Here is a 21,476-nt window from a genome sequence, read left to right as displayed (position 1 = left end):
ATCAAAAACGTTTAAAAAACGCTGACAGGATATGCCAGGTAGCCTCCAGGTCTTACCCAGAAAATGGCGTTTCATTACATACAACGCTGGTTTTCTGTGGAGAGCCCCTACGGCTTCCCAGAGCTACCTGACCAAAGATAAAGGAAAAGAGGGACTAACGCGAGAGGCGGCTGCCACTCACTCCTCAACTTGAAGTAGAGACAACTGGCTGCAACCTGCGACCCAAGGCTATACAAGCCCGTGAAGGACCCAGAACATGAACAAGGTACCGTTCAGCCAGGACCCTGTTCGACCCTGTTCCAAAAAGCTTCTCGACCCGAACCCCAGAGGCCAATGCCAACAAGAAAAGGGCCTTAGAAAAACAGTCCTGAACCAAAGACGCCACAACAAACTGAGGAGAAGAGAGAAAAGAGAGCACCTGGTCCACCCCGTCCTTTCAACAGGACAGCTCAGGTGGTGCATGAGCAAGCCGGAGGTGAAACAATGCCCAAGAAAACTTGCGGAATGGAGCGAAAGTGACACCCACCCCAAATGCAAGCTGCAGAAGCTCTGCCAGCACTGCACGATACTAGGCAACAGTATTCGGCATAAGATGACTGTCTTGAAACTACCAAGAGAGGTTTGTCCGAAAGGACAAAACAACCCGATAAGAAATCGAAGACAACTAACGAAAAGTCAAGAAGTGCCGAAAGGATTGCCAGGAAACTTCACACTGCTGTCGAGACGAAACACGTGGGATGGAAACCATCATTGAAGCCACCTGATCACCATACATGTGGTGATAAGCCCGCGTAAAAAAAAACAGACGCAATGATTAGATGAGAAGATCAAACCAGCACATATTGGACCAGACCGATCAGTTGAAAGTGGCAGAGCCACAGGAAGACCCTCGGGTTCGAACACCGAGCAAGCAGCGTCTGAAACCAAGACTGGCCCGGCAACCAAGGAGGCAACAGGTCTACTCTCCCCTGGTAAATCCCCAAGCGAGCCAGCACCTGCTGCAACAACACCGGAAGACACCTTGACCAGGCCGAAGCAAAGAGGTCTACCTCTGGGCGCCCGAACATCCGACAGAGCCAATGGAACGAGTAGGCGTAGACCGTCCATTACGGGACAGGGGAAATAAACCGAAACAGGCCATCTGCCAGGATGTTGGACACTCCCTGGATATGAACCGCCAGGAGAGCCTAACCCGAGAACTCAGTAGACGAGTCACCTGCAGCGACCAGTCCCAAAGAGCCAAAGACTGCATCGAACCTCTACAATTCAGACAATGAACCACTGGGGAGAGGTCCGCATGGAGCCGGATCATCGATCCGTGAGCGACGCGAACCCTCTGAAGCGAATGCCACATCATTGCAAACTTCTACACTATGCTGTGAGCCTGACAGAAGAACGGACCCCACCAACCCTGGCAGGCTAGTTGAACACTGGTCACAAAGCCCCAGCTGAGAGGTTATCTTGAGATGATTTCGGGGCTTTAGTGTCCCCGCGGCCCGGTCCTCGACCAGGAAGCAGCCCGTGACAGCTGACTAACACCCAGGTACCTATTTTACTGCTAGGTAATAGGGGCATAGGGTGAAAGAAACTCTGCCCATTGTTTCTCGTCGGCACCTGGAATCGAACCCAGGACCACAGGATCACAAGTCCAGTGTGCTGTCCACTCGGCTGACCGGCTCCATGCAGCATCATGCAGAAATGATGCATCAGTAAACACATCATATAAGGACTCGTGTAAGCGCCATGGCACTGAACCCCGAAAAACCCGAAGAGGAAGCTGGCAATGCAGCAGCCGACACAACCCGTCTGAGGTCCGAACCCAGCGATAGCAAGAGCAGCGGAAGGGACATCCCGAAGGAACCACAACAGCCGCTGAGCCAGATCTGACTCGACAGACAGACCAGCACGGCTAAGTTTCGACTCCCGCACAGCTGCTCTATCAACCAACGAGTGACCCAGGTGCTCCCCCCCCTAAAACAGCCGAAGGCGGGACCACAGCAGCAGCAACGGCGCAGGAGGGAGAGACAAGTAAGCAGTCCAAGAGTCCCTTACAGGACTCAGCCAAGTCTGAACCTGAGAGGGAACCAAATGGGATTTGGTTCCCTCCAGTTCACCAAGAACCCGAACCTAGCGAGCTGGGAAAGAACCAAATCCCTGGCGAGCAGACATGTGGACAAGCTGGAAGCCCAGACCAGCCAGTCATCGAGGTAAGCCAGAATGCGAACCCCTAACAGACGCAAACAGGTCAACACGATCCGGGTAAGGCATGAGAACAAACGAGATGTCAGATACAAGCCGAATGGAAGGCAACGAATGTGGTAAGCTCACCGCCCCACGACAAAACCGAGCCAGTCCCTGAACCCCGGATAAATCTGGAAATGCCAATACGTGTCCTAGAGGCCCAGGGACACCATCCAAGCGCCCAGCTCCAAAAGCAGCTGAACTTGGGACAGTAGTCATCCAAAAGGAGGGGCAAAAGACCCAGGGGTTCAAACGGGACAAGTCCAGAATGAACCTCAGGTCCGCACAGTCTCATGTCAGAACTGGAAACAGGCGGGAAACTTGCCTGATGGATGCTGTCGTTTCAACCATGCCCAAGGATACCCACTCCAGGATAACTCAACAGAGTGCAGGGAAAGAGGGGTGCTCCACCAGCCCCGAACCCCTTGAAGAAGGAGGAGCCACCCATCACCACCACAGGCCGAAGGAAACGACCGAAAAAGCCTGGTTTCGTGGGACAAGGCACGAGCAAACAGCGCGAGCTTCCCCCCTCCCCCCCATCGCTGCCTGCAGAAAATGCACCACTGCAGAATCTACAAACAGTAACGAACAAAAAAAGGATGAAAATCTAAAAGCCAGGGCCCAAGCAGATTCCAGTTCAGCCAAAAGGTATCGATCCTGAAAGGTGTCAATCCTGACAGCCTCGCGGTCGGGGAAGGGTGCCGCATATATAGGAAGACGCCTCGACCACGGCGACACAAAGAGGTCCACCTCCGGACGCCCAATTGTCTGGTAGAGCCAACTGAATGAGTCGGCATCGACCGTCCATTCCGTGGACAGGAGAACGAACTGGGACAGGCCATCCACCAGGACATTGGACACGCCCCAGACGTGAACCGCAAGGAGATCCAAACCCCAAGAACTCAGCAGACGAGTCACCCGAAGCGACCAACCCCAAAGAGCCAAGGACCACATCGAACCCCCTTGGTTCAGGCAATGAACCTCCTGGGAGCAGTCAGAATGGAACCCGTTTGTTGATCAGCAGGCGACCCGAACCCTCTAAAGTGCAAACCACTCCGCCGCGAACTCCCATACCGTGCTGTGGGCCCGATGGAAGGATGGACCCCACTGTCCCGGCCGGCCTGGTGAGCACTGGTCACAAAGCCCCAGCAGAGAGACAACGTGTCCGGGAAGACATCAAGCGAGGGCTCGGGTAGGCGCCAAGGCACTGAACCCCGAAAAACCAGAAGAGGAAGCCGGCGATGCAGCAGCCGATGTAAGGCCCCTGGGGGTCGAAACCAGCGATCGCGAGAGAGGCGGAAGGGTCGCCCCTGAAGGAACCAGAACAGCCGACGAAGCCAAACCCGACCCGGAGGGTAGACCATCATCGCAATGATCAGGCTCCTGCACAGACCTTCGAGCAACCACTGGGTGACCCAGGAGCCCCCAGAAACAAGCGCATGCAGGACCGCAGCCAAAGAAGAGACTCCAGAGGGAGAGACAAGAAAGCGGTCCGAGTCTCTCACACAAGAACCAGCCAGGTCCGAACCTGGGAGGGAACCAGATGGGACTTCCACCAGTTCACCAGGAAGCTGAACCCGGCTAGCTGGAAAAGCACCAAACACCTGGCAAACAGACACGCGGACCAACTGGGAGCCCAAACCAGCCAGTCGTCGAGGTAAGCCACCACGACCCAGGTAAGTCATTTGAAAAAGCTAGGCACCAGATTCAACCTGAACGGGAGACAACAATAGCAGTAACTCTGACGCCCCACAAGAAAACCGAGTCAGTCTCTGAACCCCGGATGAATCGGAACATGCCAATAAGCATCCTTGAGGTTATCTTGAGGTTATCTTGAGATGATTTCAGGGCATTTTAGTGTCCCCGCGGCCCGGTCCTCGACCAGGCCTCCACCCCCAGGAAGCAGCCCGTGACAGCTGACTAACACCCAAGTACCTATTTTACTGCTAGGTAACAGGGGCATAGGGTGAAAGAAACTCTGCCCATTGTTTCTCGCCGGCGCCTGGGATCGAACCCAGGACCACAGGATCACAAGTCCAGCGTGCTGTCCGCTCGGCCTCACGGGCGCCAGGGACACCATCCAAGCGCCCGGCTCCAACAGAAGCCGAACCTGGGACAGAGTGGTCATCCTAAAGGAGGGGCAAAGAACCCAGGAGTTCAGAAGGCACAAGTCCAGAATGAACTGCAGGTGGTCTGTACAGTCCCATTTTGGAACTGGAAACAGGCGGGAAACCCACCTGAGGGATGTCGTCGTTTTGACCACACCCAAGTACACATACTCAAAGACGACCTGACAGAGAGCAGCAGAAGAGGCCTGCCCTGCCAGCCCCGAACCCCCCGAAGGGGTAGGAGCCACCTAACGCCACCGAAATGACCTGAAAAGCCCACGAATCGTGGGACCAGGCGTGAACGAACAGAGCAAACCACCCCCCCATTGTCCCGTCAATGGGGCAAACCGCAAAATTACCGATGCCCCTTACAAGAACCTGACCTGCGCACAGAGTGAGCACCGCGCCGACCAGGTGCAGCCGGGACCAAAAGCTGCACCAGCTCCGAAACTGGCACCTGTGGTCCACCTCGACGGGCGGAACCGCGGGCCCTGGCACGACCCCTGGGTCGTGCCAGGGGTCTGTGCAAAACCTGTGCAAAAACTACCACTTACCCCAAGGCAAACTAGGGAGGAAAACCCCCCAAAACACTCGGGGGAGGGGGGGAGGGGGGGCAATCACCAAGCAGCAAAAGACCAACCAAGGTAGACTCAAGGTGACATGTGGAAGGCAACCCCAAGCCCCTAGGGCGATACTTACAGGGCACGTAGGGAAGGGAGTCCTAAGCGCATGCAACCCGAGTACCTAGGAATAATACTCCGACCTCGCACACCACCGAAGAGATGTTAAGATTTAAGCTAAGAAAACAGCTTAGCAACAGATTTAAGCTAAGAAAACAAAGATGCAGAAAAAATATTAGAAAGTTTTCTTTTGCAAACAGAGTGGTAGACGGTTGGAACAAGTTAGGTGAGAAGGTGGTGGAGGCCAAAACCATTAGCAGTTTCAAAGCATTATATGACAAAGTACTGGGAAGATGGGACACCATGAGAGTAGCTCTCATCCTGCAACTACACTTAGGCACTTAAGTAATTGCACAATACACACACACACACATACAATACTCAACTCACACAGTTCTAATCAATTTAAAAGGCAGCCTGAGAATTATTCATTATTTCATTCCTCAGAATATATAAGTTAGCTAGGCAAAGTTATCATCTTTAAAGGAACAAAATAAGCATTGCTTTTCAAAGCCCTTGATATTTGTGTCTATTACTATACAGAAAACTTTAATAGAGAAAACATATTCAAATAATATACAACTCTGGGATGCTACAAGAAATAACAAAATTGCATATTATTAGAAGGTATAAAATTAAATGACCAAATGTGTAATTAAGGCCAGCAATCCATTAACCATACAAGAATATTTTGTTTTCAAACCATTTGGAGTTATACTCTGCAAACTGATCTTTGGGAATGTTATTGGCCTATATGAACTTGTTATTGGCCTATATTATGAACACTAAGCTCTCATACTGTCTAGATAAAACTGTTTAACCTGTAACACTATATTAGACAGGCATTATCTATTACAAATTACATAAAACTGGACACGTTTTGAGTTCATCCTCAGGTTATGAGTAATTTATTTGATTAAATAATCTAGAATTAATGATATGTAAAGTAGCAACTAAAATGTAGTTATAATTCATTTAAAAGTTTGTGAGAAAACTGACCCGGGCAGCATCCTCATCTCCAGGAGAACGTGATCTGCGATGATGATTTGGCAATGCTAACTTGCTTGCATTTATAAAAGGAGCATCAATGGGAAGTCTGGGATCCATGAATGATGTAGTTTTACTGGAGTGATCAATGAAGAATAGCTGAAAAGACATTTATTCAATCAAATTAAATGCTGCCTTAGTTATAATTAAGTTGAACAACCACAACCACAGCATATCACAATAAAACAAAATATTTACTTTTATCTAGTAAAGAAACTCATATCAGACTTTGTAATTTTGTTGTTGCCTCATATGTAGTATTGTGGCTGTACAGCTCATAAGAATACTGCCAGTTTGTTACACAAGCAGTCTTCACATATTAATGAATCATATTTTGTATGCTAGGGATACAATGAACAAATAGAATGCAGACGAGGAGTCACAATAACGTGGCTGAAATATGTTGACCAAACCACACACTAGAAAGTGAAGGGACAACAACGTTTCGGTCTGTCCTGGACAATTATCAAGTCGATTGTGAATGAACCCTTCACTTTCTAGTGTGTGGTTCAGTCAACAAATAGAATGTTTTTATACAGTAAAAAAAAAAAAAAAACAGCATTGAATGTAATGAAACACCATTTTCTGGGTGAGACCCGGAGGCTCCCTGGAGCTTACTAGGCTGATATGCTAATGTTAGACTTTGGCATCAGTCATGTGTATGGAGTTCTATGGGCCTACCGGGGACCACGACCCAGAACCTGGCCCCCTCAGAAGCGGGAAGGGGAGCAATGGCCTATAGAAACCCCCGTGTGGTTGGAAGCATTCTATGTCTGCCATCGACCAGATAAAGTCAACGTACCCTCGGTCACTTGCGCTGTATGGATACCGGAATACCATCTCAAGCAGGGATGGCGGTTACCAAACCATCTATCTATTTTCACAGCAGAATTATATGCCTTGTATCAAGCTCTCCAAATCATCACAACATTACCAGTTGGGATATATACAATCTGTAGTGACTCCAAGAGCGCGATTCAAGCAATTTCGTACTCTTCGAAAACATGCAAGGAGATTGTCTACCCATGCCTTCAACTTCTTCACAAACATCAATTGAACGGTTATGACACCTCTATCCAATGGGTCCCAGCACATTGTGGTATTCTCCATAATGAACTTGTAGACCAACTAGCCAAAGCAATGCACGACACGCCTCACCTCACCCGTCATCCAATTCCCCATGTTGCACGTAAAGGAGCCTTCAAAGATACCATGTCAAAGGATTTTGCAACAAACTGGAAAACGTTATGCTCACCTTTGCACTATGGGTCCATTAAAAAGAAATGGGAAACTTGGAAACATGTCCGATATAAAAGCAGAGAAATTGATGTAACGATGACCAGATTAAGGCTGGGACACACCAAACTAGCAGCACACAGCTCTAAGTACAGAACAGACATCAACGAACTCTGTACTCACTGTCAGGTGCCTGAAACAGTCGAACACTATCTCCTGCACTGCTTCCGACATTATAGTGCCAGAGTAAATTTCAAACAAGTCTTTATCGCACTTAAAATACCCTTCACCATCGAGCATATATTAGGAGGCGGTGACCACTCGTCACAAGAAAAATACCAAATAGTCAAAGCACTGGCTAAATATCTCCAATCGACCAACAAATTGGGTCACATCTGACCCGCGCCACGTTTATACCTGGCGCCACCAACAGCTAAACACAGAAAACAACTACCTCGTCGCAACACCAAGGATCAGCTGACGCCATAAACACAACACACCGCCCTACGGTGCGGCAAGTCTCCCTCTAACACACACCTCTGTTTTAATCACCGTTCCTCTATCTACAGCACAAAGCAACAAGCACTTTGGTAGCTCCGATCATCTTCAACATAAACGCGTCCAACAACATCAGTCCTGGTGCAGTCATCGGGAGGACAAACCCTTCATGCAAACTGCACCTACTATCAACAAGAAGAAGAAGACATGACAGACTGTGGAAGATGTGGAAGATATTTAGTGACTTTAGAGGAAAGTTCAGTGACTATTTTGTACCAGCACAGAATGTCGTGATCGATGAATCGCTAGTCCTCTTCAAAGGACGACTGATGTTCAAGCAGTACATTTCATCAAAGCAGCACAGGTTCAGACTAAAGTTCTTTGTGTTATGTGACTGCAAAACTGGTATGGTTATGGACATGATATTGTATTCAGGTACAGATGTTGATATACCAGGTCCAGATCCACACGGGTTCTCAGGCAGTGTTGTGAAAACACTCATGGAACCATTGCTGAACATGGGGCAGATCTTGTTCAGGGACAACTACTATACCAGCCCCTTTCTAACCAGATTTCTCCTTGACCACAACTCCAGCATGTCTGGCACAGTCAAGACCCACAGGAGGGAAATGCCTGTATTTGGCACTGGTATGGCAGTGGGTGAATGCCAGCTGAGAAAGTGTGATCAAATGTTGTCAGTGCACTGAAGGAACAGATGTGAGGTGAATATGTTGACAACTATTCAAACCGGTGCCATGTTGGACAGTGGCAAAGTGAACTTTGCAACAAGGTTGCCAATGTATAAACCTGATTGTGTCATTGACTGCAATGTAAATATGCAGTTAATAGGTAAATATGACATGATGGTTGGTGCCGTCGAGTGCGTGCAAAACTCTGTGAAGTGGACTAAGAAAAAAAATTTCCACCTCATTCATGTTGCAGTGCTGAACTGTTTCAACATGTATCTCGTGAAATCTGGCAAGAGACCACCAATCCGTACATTTAGTGTTGCTCTAGTGTCATAACTACTAGTAAAGTATGGGGTGGAGGGCAGTGTTGTGCTGTGTGGGGGTGCCAGCATCAATGCCTCACTCAGTTCCTGACAGACTCAGGGATAAAGAAATTCTGGTTGTATAAAAGCTTGCTTATATGCCAGGCACAGGCACATGAGAAAAGGGTAAATATGCCTGCGTTGCTTGCAAGAACACACAACGTAGGGAACAGAAGCGAAGATCCATCTGCACTTTGTGCGTCGAGTGCAAAGTTGCCTTATGCTCTGTTGATTGCTTCACCGATTATCACACACTCGTGCAGTTCTAAGTGTGTTGATAGGTGATGCATATATTCTGTGATAGTATACAGTGTGTAAATAAGTTGTAAATGTACATAATCGAACATGTAATATAGAAAATATGAACAATGTTTGTGGACACGTTTGTGATACATGTAATGCAGTTAATTTGAAAAGTACAGATGTTGTACTGCCTGAATAATATAAACGTGTTCAATATACATAAGATTAGCCAGAAAAAAAATTCATTTGTAATTGTGCAGAAAAATGAACATAAAAATATTTGTGGCAACTTGTGCTTGTTAAAGCCTGCGCGCGAATGCCTCCGGGAGTCTACAGCATGGGCGACTGCCAAGCCGTGACATTACACACCATTTTCTGAACACAACTTCGGCCAAAGGAAGTACGTTTGTGTAATATTTTCAACATATCTGTGATCAGAGGAGGGTACTTAACACTTTTTGGAAGGACAAATAATTTTTTGCATAGAATTTTTTGTGCACACAGTGGGAGTGCCACATTTTAAGGCAGTGCAGCACGGTGGTTAATCACTCATGATAGCTTGTGGGAGCCTCGAAGGCTCACCCAGAAACTGGCATTTCATTACATTCAATGCTGGACATGCATGCAAATCCAAAGCCACATATTATGGGTTAATAATGTTTATTCTATAAATATTGAAAGTGAAACAATTTGTAAGCATAACCATCAATTGTGCTTGAATCATTGTAATCCAGAAATAATGGTTACTATAGTGAAATACTTTGAGGATCTTTATAATTTAATGTCACATAGAAGTGTCACTGGAAAGCAAAGCAAAGTTAAGCGTGCTGTGAGGTGTTAAGAGTCAACCGATCATGAAAGTGCTTGGATGACTCTTAAAGTAAATTAAAAATTAAAGTAAACCAGTAAAAAGACTTCTCACTTTACCTTCCCTGAACGATCATATTTAGCTTCCCATCCAAGAGGCAAATCACGTTCTTTATCTGAAAATAAATTAACAAGATTGACAAGGTCACGGTTGTGCTGGTAACGTGCAAATGCTGCTGGATCACGTCGCACTCTGGAAATCATATGCCGAAGGGATGCACTTCTTTCATAGACTGCACAGGCTTCCTAGGAAAGAAAATGAAAATGTTAAGAATGCTTTATATAGTTTAAAGTATCAAATGCATTACTTTTGTTGGACACAATATGGTTAAGCATAATTTCAAAACACTATCACTGTCACACACACACACACACACACACACACAAAAGTCATCACCACCACTAGTATCTGCCGAGGTCTCCAAATACTGTACAACATAATTAACAGTCAAATAGGCAGAGAATAAAATCACAATAAAGTGGCTAAAACAAATAACCCAACCCCCTATCAGGTGACATAGTCAGAAATTTGAAAATACATACATATTTAGGGATGATACATCTAGTTATGCAATGAAATCCAGATATACATTTTATCTCTTGCCCCGATTGTCAGAAAAGTAAACAACTGTTTTCATAACTTGACTAATACAACACTAGTCCCCAGATATGAACAAATAACTTCAAGACCTGTTCTTACATCATTCATATGTAGGACGCTGAAGAAGTCAGATCTCGTAAGAAACTTCACTGCTGGCAACTGAAGCAACATATCCATTCTATCACTGGTCACAGATGAGGATGATGTGGATGATCCAGAATTAGAAGGTGGAGGATGAAACGCGGAAGATGAAGGAGCAGGAAGGGTGGTGGAGGATGTTGAAAGAGTAAAAGAACTGGCAGATGAAGTTGAGGATGAAGGAGACTGAACAGATGTTGATGTGCAAGTCATAGTACAGGAAGAAATACTTGAGATGGATGTTGGTGTAGTCACATCTGAAACAAAATTTTGTATTTAAGTATATACTCAAGAATATATGACGAACATTACTACCTAACCAAAAAGTGAAAAGCGAGGCATTTTTTTCAATCCACAGATATTTACATAATGGATTACAAATATTCTTTGAGTTTTTACATTTGGTTGCTCCCTCAAGTAATTCCACTGTATTCTTGAACATGAATCATGCTCTGAAGTGCAATATACAGCATGGCATCGAGTTTTAAAGAACCTCTGCTGGGTCAAAAATGAAAATGTGCTGAATAAGTTCGCACCGCAGTAGTGACGGCCGGAAGAAAGAATGGATTGAAAGCAACCAACACGTACTAAGGGAAAACTTTCATTACCCGATGCTGCATATTCCGTTACAGAACCAAAATTTGGAGTGTACCTAATGACTCGGTGTCATTAATTAAAAAAAAAAATTTAAATTCCATTTATTGTCCGAATTCTAAGGGACTTGTTTTAAAATGAGCGCCAACTTCTTCCCATTCTCTGTATATCCCATGTGGTATCTTGACATGAGGTGAGAAAGCTGAAAAGGGAATAAACACTGGAGTGGTGAGCTCTCGGGTAACAACAAGCTACCTTGCAGTATGCGGTGGGGGTCTAAAGTACAGTGGCACCTCGACTTACGACTTCCCCTTCTTACAAATTTGTCGAGTTTCGACGTAAATTTCGTCAGAAAATACGACTCGACTTACGACCTTTGCCTCGACTAGCAACTTTGTTGATATGCGTATGGATCGACCGATCACATGGTTCCTGGTGGCATGGCCGACCCTGCCTCAGTTTACCAGAGCTGCCCGCTTAGTGACGATCGTGCGTGTAAACAATTTAATTATTTTGGGGCTTTTTTGTTTTTTGAACATAAAAGTAATTATTTTATATCATGCCATGGGTCCCAAGAAGGTCAGTGGTAACATTCAACCTAAGAAAACACATGTGAGGATGACCATAGAAGAAAAACAAGAGATCATTTGTAAACATGATAATGGTATAAAGATTGTTGATGTAGAGTAGAGGATGTGCCTTCCTCATTTATTAAGAAAATATGTGAATTATGGGAAGAACTGCAAAGTCTTGCTGAAAAGTGTCACCCAAATCAAGCTATTGCAGGCCATTGTGTTAAGCTTTTTAATGACAATGTGATGTCTCACTTCAGACAAGTGTTACAACATAGGGAAAAACAAGTGTCGCTAGACATGTTTTTAGTGAGAAATACAAGTAGTGAGCCACAAGCAGGTCCTAGTGGTATACAGACAAAATGTAGGGGAGAGAGTACCCCAGAAAAGTCATCACTGCGTGATGTTATAATGGAAGTTGACTTCCATTCCAAACACGAACACCCATCCTCCTCACCGTCTTCCATACGCCAACAAGAGTCCTCATTCAAGGAAAGATACTCATGCAGTACTGTATTGTAACTAGTACAAAATGAGTGTTATTCAGTATAAAATGTATTTTTAAGTCAATATTTTTGGGGGTGTGGAACGGATTAATTCTGTTTACATTATTTCTTATGGGAAAATTCGTTTCGACTTACAAATTTTCTACTTATGAATTTTCGACTTACGACCCGTCTCTGGGAATGGATTAAATTCGTAAGTCAAAGCCCCACTGTACAGGAAAATGAGACATATATGTTCATATATGCACATATACCTTTACAGCATTCTATTGCAAACAATTTGATACCAAATTGAACAACGTAAACCAAAAATTGAGGTCAGAAAGCTGAAAAGAGAATAAACATTGAAGTGGCGAGTCCTCGGGCAATGCTTGGGCTACCTTGCAGTGCGTGGTGAGCCTTAAGTATAGGAAAATGAGACTAAAAAGTTCTTATATGCACATATTCCTTTAGAGTATTCAATTTCAAACAATTTAATAGCAAATTGAACAACATAGCATGAAAATTCAGGTAAGAAAAATAAAAAGAGTATAAACATTTGTGGGTGGTAGTGAGTTCACGCGCACTGCTCGGGCTACCTTGAGGTGCGCGGCGGATTGCCCGCTGGGGCAACGAAAGTGTTAACTAATGGAATTAGCCATAAATTTTCCAAATCAAAGTTTTAATATTAGAAAATAATTATGTAGTACACTATCAGCTTGCAAAACCAAATTTGTATTAGAGGAGTTAGAACTTTGAAATAAGTGCTGAAGTTGACAAATAATATAATCTTACTGCTAGTGGAAGTTGATGTGGATGATGATAAGGCTGGAACTGATGACGAGGAAGCAAGTGCTGGGGTAGAAGTGGAACAAGAGAGAGTAGCAGAACCTGATGCACTGAAATCATCCATCTCCATTCTCCTGGAGGTAATTGTCCGGCGGATGCTCTGGTACCTATCAATGGAAAATACAATAATATAAACTAATACAACAAAACGTCAATAAAAATAAAATACAATCACAAGTATCAGTAATTATTGAGATGAATCAGGTATAAGAAAATTTGTATTTCCTGAAAGCTTCTTTCACTATTCACTTAGTTCGTTAACTGGATTCATCTGTGAGACTTGTTCTTTCATTCACTTGCAAATATATTCTTGAATTGTCTAAAATATTCCTATCCCATACCTCATTACATTTCTGAGAAACTTGTGCCTGTGGCTACCTGTGTACTCTGTAGGACGCTATCAGGATAAAGTACCTGTATGTGGCAGCCACTCTTGTTTTGCTCATCATACTAGCTTAGTGGTTCGCTCTGGTGAACACATATGTACATGGGTATATACACATGTACATATGTGCGTAGTATTGTGGGAAGAGGAATTGTGGTGAGGGAGCGAGGGAGAGAATCGAGGTAGCCTCACTGTGTGGCAGCCACTCTTGTTTTGCTCATCATGCTAGCTTAGTGGTTTGCTATGGTGAACACATTTGTACATGGGTATATACAATGTGTGTGTATATAGTGTAGTAACAGCAACAAAAGTATGTTGGGAGGAGCTATTTTGGTGAGGGTGGTAACGTAATTGTAGCGTCGTCTGCTGGCTGCTGTGATTTCTCATGCAGTGTATGGTGGCCACTGTAAAGTTTGGACACAATACCGGCTTACTTGCATAGTTCTGGTGAATAAAACATGTAGACATTACATTACTTAAGGCTTACTTGCATAGTTCTGGTGAATAAAACATGTAGATAGGTATACATAATATGTGTAAATAGTGTAATACAAACAATAACAGTATGGTGGGAGGAGCAATGTTGGCGAGTAAGATGTTGGGGTTGTGAGGGAGAGACTGGATGTTGGAGGAGTGAGGGTGTGGCAGCTGACACTTGCGGAGTTCTGAGTGTGTTCATGGTGAATGTATATAGTGTGTGATGGTGTATAGTGTGTAAATAGACTGTATATATACATAAATTAGCATAATACAATGGAAATATGTGCCGGATATGTGTACACAAGTGTCATGCACGTAACACAGTGTCTTTGGACAGTACGGATGTTCTACTGCCATAATATAGTGTATGTGTTCATTATACATAGGATTGGCACGTAAAAGCATATAAAATGTATTTGGAACTGTGCACAGAAAAGGAACAAAAATATATTCGTGGCAACTCACACATGCTGCCCTGAGTGCCTTACCAGTCCTAGGGGCGTATGCCATGGGCGACCAGGGAATGATGTCAAGCACGAACTTACGGACCCCATAGCAGCTAAAGTACTCACAATTTCGACCTTCTGTTATTATGCCCTTACTCAGGGAAGGGTTTTTGACACTTTAAGAATAGAAAAGAAATTTTTCCAGAGATTTTATTTCCTGCGCACTGGGAGGGGGGGTGTTATATTTGGAGGCCGCGCAGTTAAGGGGTTAATGGCATGTCTTTGCAACTTTTCCACCTTGTTGATGTGCTTCTTAAGATCTGGGCACCATTCAACTGCTGCATATTTTAGCTTTGGTCTAACAAAAGCCGTGAACAATTTCTTTAATATTTTTCCATCCACGTGTTTGAAAGTAATTCTGAAGTTAGAAAGTGTAGCATAGGCTCCTCCCACAATGTTCTGAATGTGGTCTTCATGTGATAGTTTTCTGTCTAGAACCACCCCTAGATCTTTTTCTTTATCAGAATTCTTTAAAGATTTCTCACATAATTTATAGGTTTTGTGGGGTCTATGATCTCCTATTCCACATTGCATAACATGGCATTTATTCGCATTAAATTCCATTTGCCAAGTGGTGCTCCATATACTTATTTTGTCGAGGTCTTCTTGAAGGGCACGACAATCATCTAAGTTTCTTATCTTACCTATTATCTTAGCATCATCAGCAAACATGTTCATATAATTCTGTATTCCATCTTGTAGGTCGTCTATGTAGACAATGAACATTACCGGAGCGAGAACTGAACCCTGTGGTACTCCACTTGTGACATTTCTCCAGTCCCATACATTGCCTCTCATTACTGCCCTCACTTTTCTATCAAACTTTTTCATCCATGTTAGAAGCTTACCTGTCATCCCTCCAATATGTTCCAGTTTCCAAAACAACCTCTTATGTGGAACTCTGTCAAAAGCCTTTTTTTAGGTCCAGATAGATGCTGTCAACCCAACCATCTCTTTCCTGTAAAATCTCTGTGGCTCGATCATAGAAACTGAATAAATTCGTTACACAGGATCTTCCAGATCGAAAATCATACTGTCTATCTGATATATCTTTTCTCCAGGTGTTCTACCCATTTATTTTTAACTATATTTTCCAATATTTTGACTAATACAGTCATCAATGATACAGGTCTATAATTAGGGGAGTGTTCCCTGCTGCCACTCTTGTAGATTGGAACTATGTAAGCTTTTCCACACATCTGCTACAACTCCTGTACACAGGGATGCCTGGAAAATCAGTTGCAGTGGAATGCTGAGCTCAGGTGCACATTCTCTCAGAACTCATGGTGAAACTCCATCTGGGCCAACTGCTTTGTTCTTTCTTAGCTCCTTGAGCATTTTTCCACTAATGTAGACTATTGTGAGTAAACAAATAATATTTTAAGACTGTGTTTCCCTCCTCCTCTTCATTTCTTTTATGCGATGTTGTGAGGTTTACTGTGTACCACACTACTGTTGAAGAAGCACTAGACTGAGGGAGGTGACATCCCACTGTGTTGGAAGTAGTTCTTGACTGTGAAGGACAGCGAGTTAAGTTGGCGACCTTGGGAATAACCTTATGGACAGGCAATTCGACCTGGGTAAACCTCGAGTTTCCACGTCCATGGACACCCCAGCAAGGAAATTAGGTAGTGGTCAAGTTACCTTACTCCCTGCGGGGTGCAAGGCTGGGTTCAGAGGGAACCCCTGCTCTGCAATTCAACTGAGATGCTCTCCAGAGGTGAACAGTAGTACCTAGGGAGGGAAGTAAAGCCCCATCAGTGAGGAGCTCCAGAACGGAAGGTTCTGAGGCACTCCAGGGTGGACACCGTTGTGTGCTCTACAGGAACATCGACTCCTCTTAAGGGAGAGTAAGCCGGAGTGTAATTGGCAACTCTGCCGGGATACATAATTGGGGGCCTATACCGTCATCGCAGATACTGACAGATGACAACTTAGCTTTCAGTCAGGTTCATTCTCGACTCAACAGAGAATTCAAGGTTCAAATCCCAAGCAGAACAGGAATGGTTGGGGACATTTCCTATCATGTAATGCACTTGTTCACCTAGCCTAAAATAGGTACCCAGGAGTTAGTCAGCTTGTTGATGGGTTGAATCCTAGGGTTATGTCATCAGTATTTCAACCTTGGGGTGGCCTCGATATGAGCCTAACATGTATATATATACACTGGCTGCCAGTCCCCTGACAAAATGAATTATTATGATTTTTATTATTATATGACTGACCTTCTATCCAATTGTTGTCTCTGGAGCTGATTTGTGGACTGATTTCTTTGAGTCTGGGCTGTGTCGTTACCTGAAGGTCGTTGCCATGTAGTTGTCCTATTGACATGATCAATGTAGAAAATTCGCCCATGACTGTCAATGCGTGCCTCCCAGTCTAAAAAAAAAAATAAGAATTTCATTTAGCACGAAAAACACACAGTATCAGCAAAGTTAATTGTTTATTATTTTACCCCCAGTAGCATGACTGCTGCATACAAATCCTTATCTATACATAACAAAATACAGACTTAGTTTATATAATATAGTATACTAGTGAATTGTGAATGTTAATGAAGTAAAGCTTGATTTATGTAAGTACCAGCAGCCAGATTCACGAAAGCACTTATGAACCAGTACATCTTTTCTCAATCTTTGGCGGCTTTGTTTCCAATTAATAAACAGTTAATGAGCTCCGAAGCACCCGGAGGCTGTTTATAACAATAACAGTTGAATGGGAATTTTTCATGCTTGTAAACTGTTTAATAAACGTGACCAAAGCCGTCAAAGATTGAGGAAAGATGTACACGGTCGTAAGTGCTTTCGTGAATCTGGCCCCAGATGCCCACATAAGGGTCTAAAGTCTTGAGCAGATTTTTGTCTTCTAATATCATAAAGAGAATGAGGAAAATAAAGCAGTTGAAAAACCTGGTTGCAAGAGAGAACACTATGGGGAACTTAGAAAGTTCTTTAATGAATTTGAATGCATGTCTCAGAACCTACTGTGTCATAGTTGCCAGTGTGATTATAGATCTTGCTAGCTTGTTTGATTCCTCTGTGTCCACACCTTATGTTCAAGTTAGTTCACTATGCAGTAAGTAATTTCAAGTAACGTCATTGATATTTCTTTCGTTCTTGTTGTAGTAGTTAGTACTTTATTGAATAAAGTAAGTTGTTATGTTGAACACTGTCTTTTCGTTACATCCCCACACAGTTATATTGCCCTGCAAGTGTAATGTCACACTCGACTATTAAATTGAGACTGATTTTTGAGTTTTGGACTAAATATATGGCACCACACAACAATAAATTATTGTTGTGAGAGCCCAGGACCTACTCGTTAGATTTGCTTCAGCGAATGGCGAAGGTTGACGGCCTAGTGGAGGGGATTTCAAACTTTTTGGGGTCTCGGCGTTTGCTCGCGCTTAGTCAATTGTTCATAAATGGTCCCAGAGTGAGGAATGAGCTGCTTACTACACTGGTGTGTTAGCTAAGCAAGTCCTTCCTCAGGCGACCTAATTGAATATCACGACAGGAATAAAGGTTAAAAGAATTAAAGAACATTTTTAAAAATTTTCTGAACTCAATTCCTCAACCATCCCATATTCCATTTCTCTAAACTCTCACAAAGTGGTGCTCCATATACTTATTTTGTCCAGGTCATCTTGAAGGGCATGACAATCATCAAAGTTTCTTATCCTTCCTATTATCTTAGCATCATTAGGAAACATGTTCATATAATTCTGTATTCCATCTGGTAGATCATTTATGTAGACAATGAACATCACTGGAGCAAGAACTGAACCCTGTGGTACTCCACTTGTGACGTTTCTCCAATCCGATACATTGCCTTTGACTACTGCCCTCATTTTTCTATCAGTCAGAAAATTTTTCATCCATGTTAGAAGTTTACCTGTCACCCCTCCAATATTTTCCAGTTTCCAGAACCTCTTATGTGGAATTCTATCGAAAGCCTTTTTTAGGTCCAGATAGATGCAGTCAACCCAACCATCTCTTTCCTGTAAAATGTCTGACTCGATCATAGAAACTGAGTAAATTCGATACACAGGATCTTCCAGATCGAAAACCATACTGTCTGATATTATATAATTTCTGAGGGTGGTGGTGGTGGTTGTGAGGGAAGAGTGGGGGGTGAGGGAAGAGTGGGGGGTGAGGGGAGAGTGGGGCGGTGAGGGGAGAGTGGGGGGGGGGTGAGGGAAGAGTGGTGGTGAGAGAAGTGTGGGGGGTTGAGGGAGAGAGGTGTTTGGTTAATATAGTTCACTTGTTGTGTGGTCCATTTGTCCACTTGTGTGATCCAACTTGTCATATGAAGGAATTATTAATTGTAACCTGTGACAGAATGGGCACTGTCAGAGGAACTAACTTGGAATGCAATTACACAATGAACTTTATTTCATTTTAGTTATATAAAATATATCTTACCTGAATGTTACTTGAAATATTACCGACTCTTCAACAACTTGGGAAATACCGGAGCCCCGGAAATAACGACCTGGCTACAGCCCCATATAGGCCATTAAATCGAGTGGATACTTTAAATGTAAAGTGCTCATTGGCCATTTTTTCCTGTGCCTCTCTGAGGGGACCAGGTTCTGGCTTGTGGTCCCCCCAGTAGGCAAAGGACTCTGATGACCCAAAACTAGTATAGTACTATATTACAGTTCAAACAGCTTCAGGGAGCCGACGGGGCTCCCACAGAAATAATCCCAGACTGAAAGGGCCACAGTATACTGAGGAGCAAGAAAGAAAAGATAGAACCCAGTTCAAAGACCAGGCTGGCTCAAGCAGTGCGTGAACAGGCCAGAGATGAAACAAAGTGTGAGAAAGCTTGCGAAATGGGGGCCAAAGTATCGTCCATCCTGAACACAAGCAGAAGCGGTTCCACTAACGCCGCATAATAGGAAGTGACAGAATCAGGTATGAGATGCCTATCGAGGAAAATCCAAGAAAGAAAAGACAGAACATGGTCTAAAATAAAAAAAAGACGACAAAAGGGAAAGAAAATGAGAAGAAGACCCCACAAGAAACCTCATACTGTCGCTGAGAAGACCGCAGGTGGGACAAACCAGCCACCTGATCATCACACAAATGGCAATAAAGACGTGTCAAAAAGTCCAGATATGAAAAGCAGAAGACAAGGTTGAACCAGCGGGGTATATCACCCGCCGGACCCTCTAATAGAGGGGAGGAAGCCCTGAAAAGACGTGCAGGTTGGGACACCAGGAAAGCAGTGCCTGAAACTAAGGCTGGGCCGGCCACCAAGGAGCCAGAAGAATCACTCTCCCCCTGTAAGACTCTAGCCATGCCAGCACCGGGGACAGCAGCCAGACTGGGAAAAAGGGGTAACTGCACACCCACCTTAACCAGTCAAGCCGAAAGGCATCCACCATGAGTACCTCACAGTCGGGGAATGGAAAAGAGCCAGAGCAATGCAACCACCAGATTAGCACATCAGTAAAAAAATGGAAAGCCCGGTCTGGCGCCCCCCTTCCCCCCAATTAGGTGGAGTTAACTAGCAAGGGCCTAGTTTCACTAAGTTCTGGTTGTTTATTTAATTGTTGGGGGGGGGTGCTCTTTTGGCTCTGGTCCCATTTTTAAACAAGGCAGTAGTTTGTTTAGGTTCACGTATCTTTCTGGGTGTCTTTCCTTGTGAAAAAGTAGCCTGCATGAAGAAAGATTACAAGATTGACAGATGTGATTATGGATGCTTTCTATTAATACTAATATTAAAAATACACATAACGAGTAGTTAAAGTGGTAACTGAGTCCATACATTGGTCCCAGAGTTTTTAGGATTTTGCCACATTGTAGCTTTTAATATTTGAATAAAAGAATAGAATGTTGTAATACATTTTCATCATGTGCTAAACAACTATGGTCATTAAAGTACTGAGTGCCAAACTATGGAGTTAAACTAATGCATTGATAAGTAAAAAGCATGCAATTTAATAAAGTAGTTGACTATTTAATATATTGAGAATAAGGGAAATCATTAACATACAAAAAATACTAACTGGTTGGTAATGGCTCTTCGCCAGGTTGAATTTCAACTCTCTGGAATTTGATAGTTCTTTCTGGAATGGACGGTAACCGCATGGTTCGACTGTGGCGCTCCGTATGTCCACCAACATCCTGTATAGAACATTTTTTTTATGTAAAGAAACCAGCATGGATTGTAATGAAATGCCATTTTTCTTGGTGAGACCCAGAGGCTTCCCAGAGCTATCCAGGCTGAATTAGACCCCTGAATGTATTAGACCAGGCATCAGTCAAGCAAATGGAGTTCAAGGCCTACCGGAGACCATGAGCCAGAACCTGCCCCCCCCCCCCCCCTCAGAGAGGCATGAGGAGCAACGGCCTATAGACACCCCCGTGAGGTTGGAAGCATTCAATGTCTGCTATCGACCAGGTCAGGCACTCAAAAGTAGGTACCCCAAAACAAACCTTATCTGGTTAAAATATTACTACTGAGAGCTAAACTGTAAGACAAAACTTCCCCAAACAAAAAACGAGCAAACGAGCATGACATCACAACCGTCAACATGCTGCTGTCTGTGCAGCTCCCCCTCCCAGGGAGGGGGAAGGGGAAGGATCCAGACCCCCATGTCAGCTATCCACCCTTCAGTTCTGATGCTGGATGAGATGAAGCTGTCACTGAAATGAAGCTTGCAGGTGGGACACCATCAAAGAAGCCACCTGATCACCATACAAGTGGTGATACACCAGCGTCAAAAAAGACCAGACGTGAGGAGCAGAGGAGTAGACTGAACCAGCCACGTACTGGTCCGGTCCGATCCACTGAAAGGGGCAAAGCCATGGAAAACATCTCAGATTCGGACACCGAGCAAGCAGCGCTTGAAACCAAGGCTGCGCCGGCTATCAAGGGGTCAACA

The 21,476-nt window shown here is 44.2% G+C and overlaps 1 protein-coding gene across 1 annotated transcript in view; it reads right to left on the bottom strand.

The window, feature by feature from the left end:
* The window catches only part of LOC123770665 (uncharacterized), a 149,048-nt gene that overhangs the window by 30,034 nt on the left and 97,538 nt on the right, over positions 1–21,476 (bottom strand). The window contains 6 exon segments of the mRNA XM_045762729.2: positions 6,029–6,175; positions 10,032–10,217; positions 10,672–10,967; positions 13,157–13,317; positions 16,807–16,960; positions 20,598–20,715. Of these exon segments, the coding sequence (XP_045618685.2) occupies positions 6,029–6,175; positions 10,032–10,217; positions 10,672–10,967; positions 13,157–13,317; positions 16,807–16,960; positions 20,598–20,715 (1,062 nt within the window).

The sequence above is a fragment of the Procambarus clarkii genome, chromosome 56, assembly GCF_040958095.1.
Source record: "Procambarus clarkii isolate CNS0578487 chromosome 56, FALCON_Pclarkii_2.0, whole genome shotgun sequence".
NCBI lineage: Eukaryota > Metazoa > Arthropoda > Malacostraca > Decapoda > Cambaridae > Procambarus > Procambarus clarkii.
This window is presented reverse-complemented; position numbering and strand designations above follow the sequence as displayed.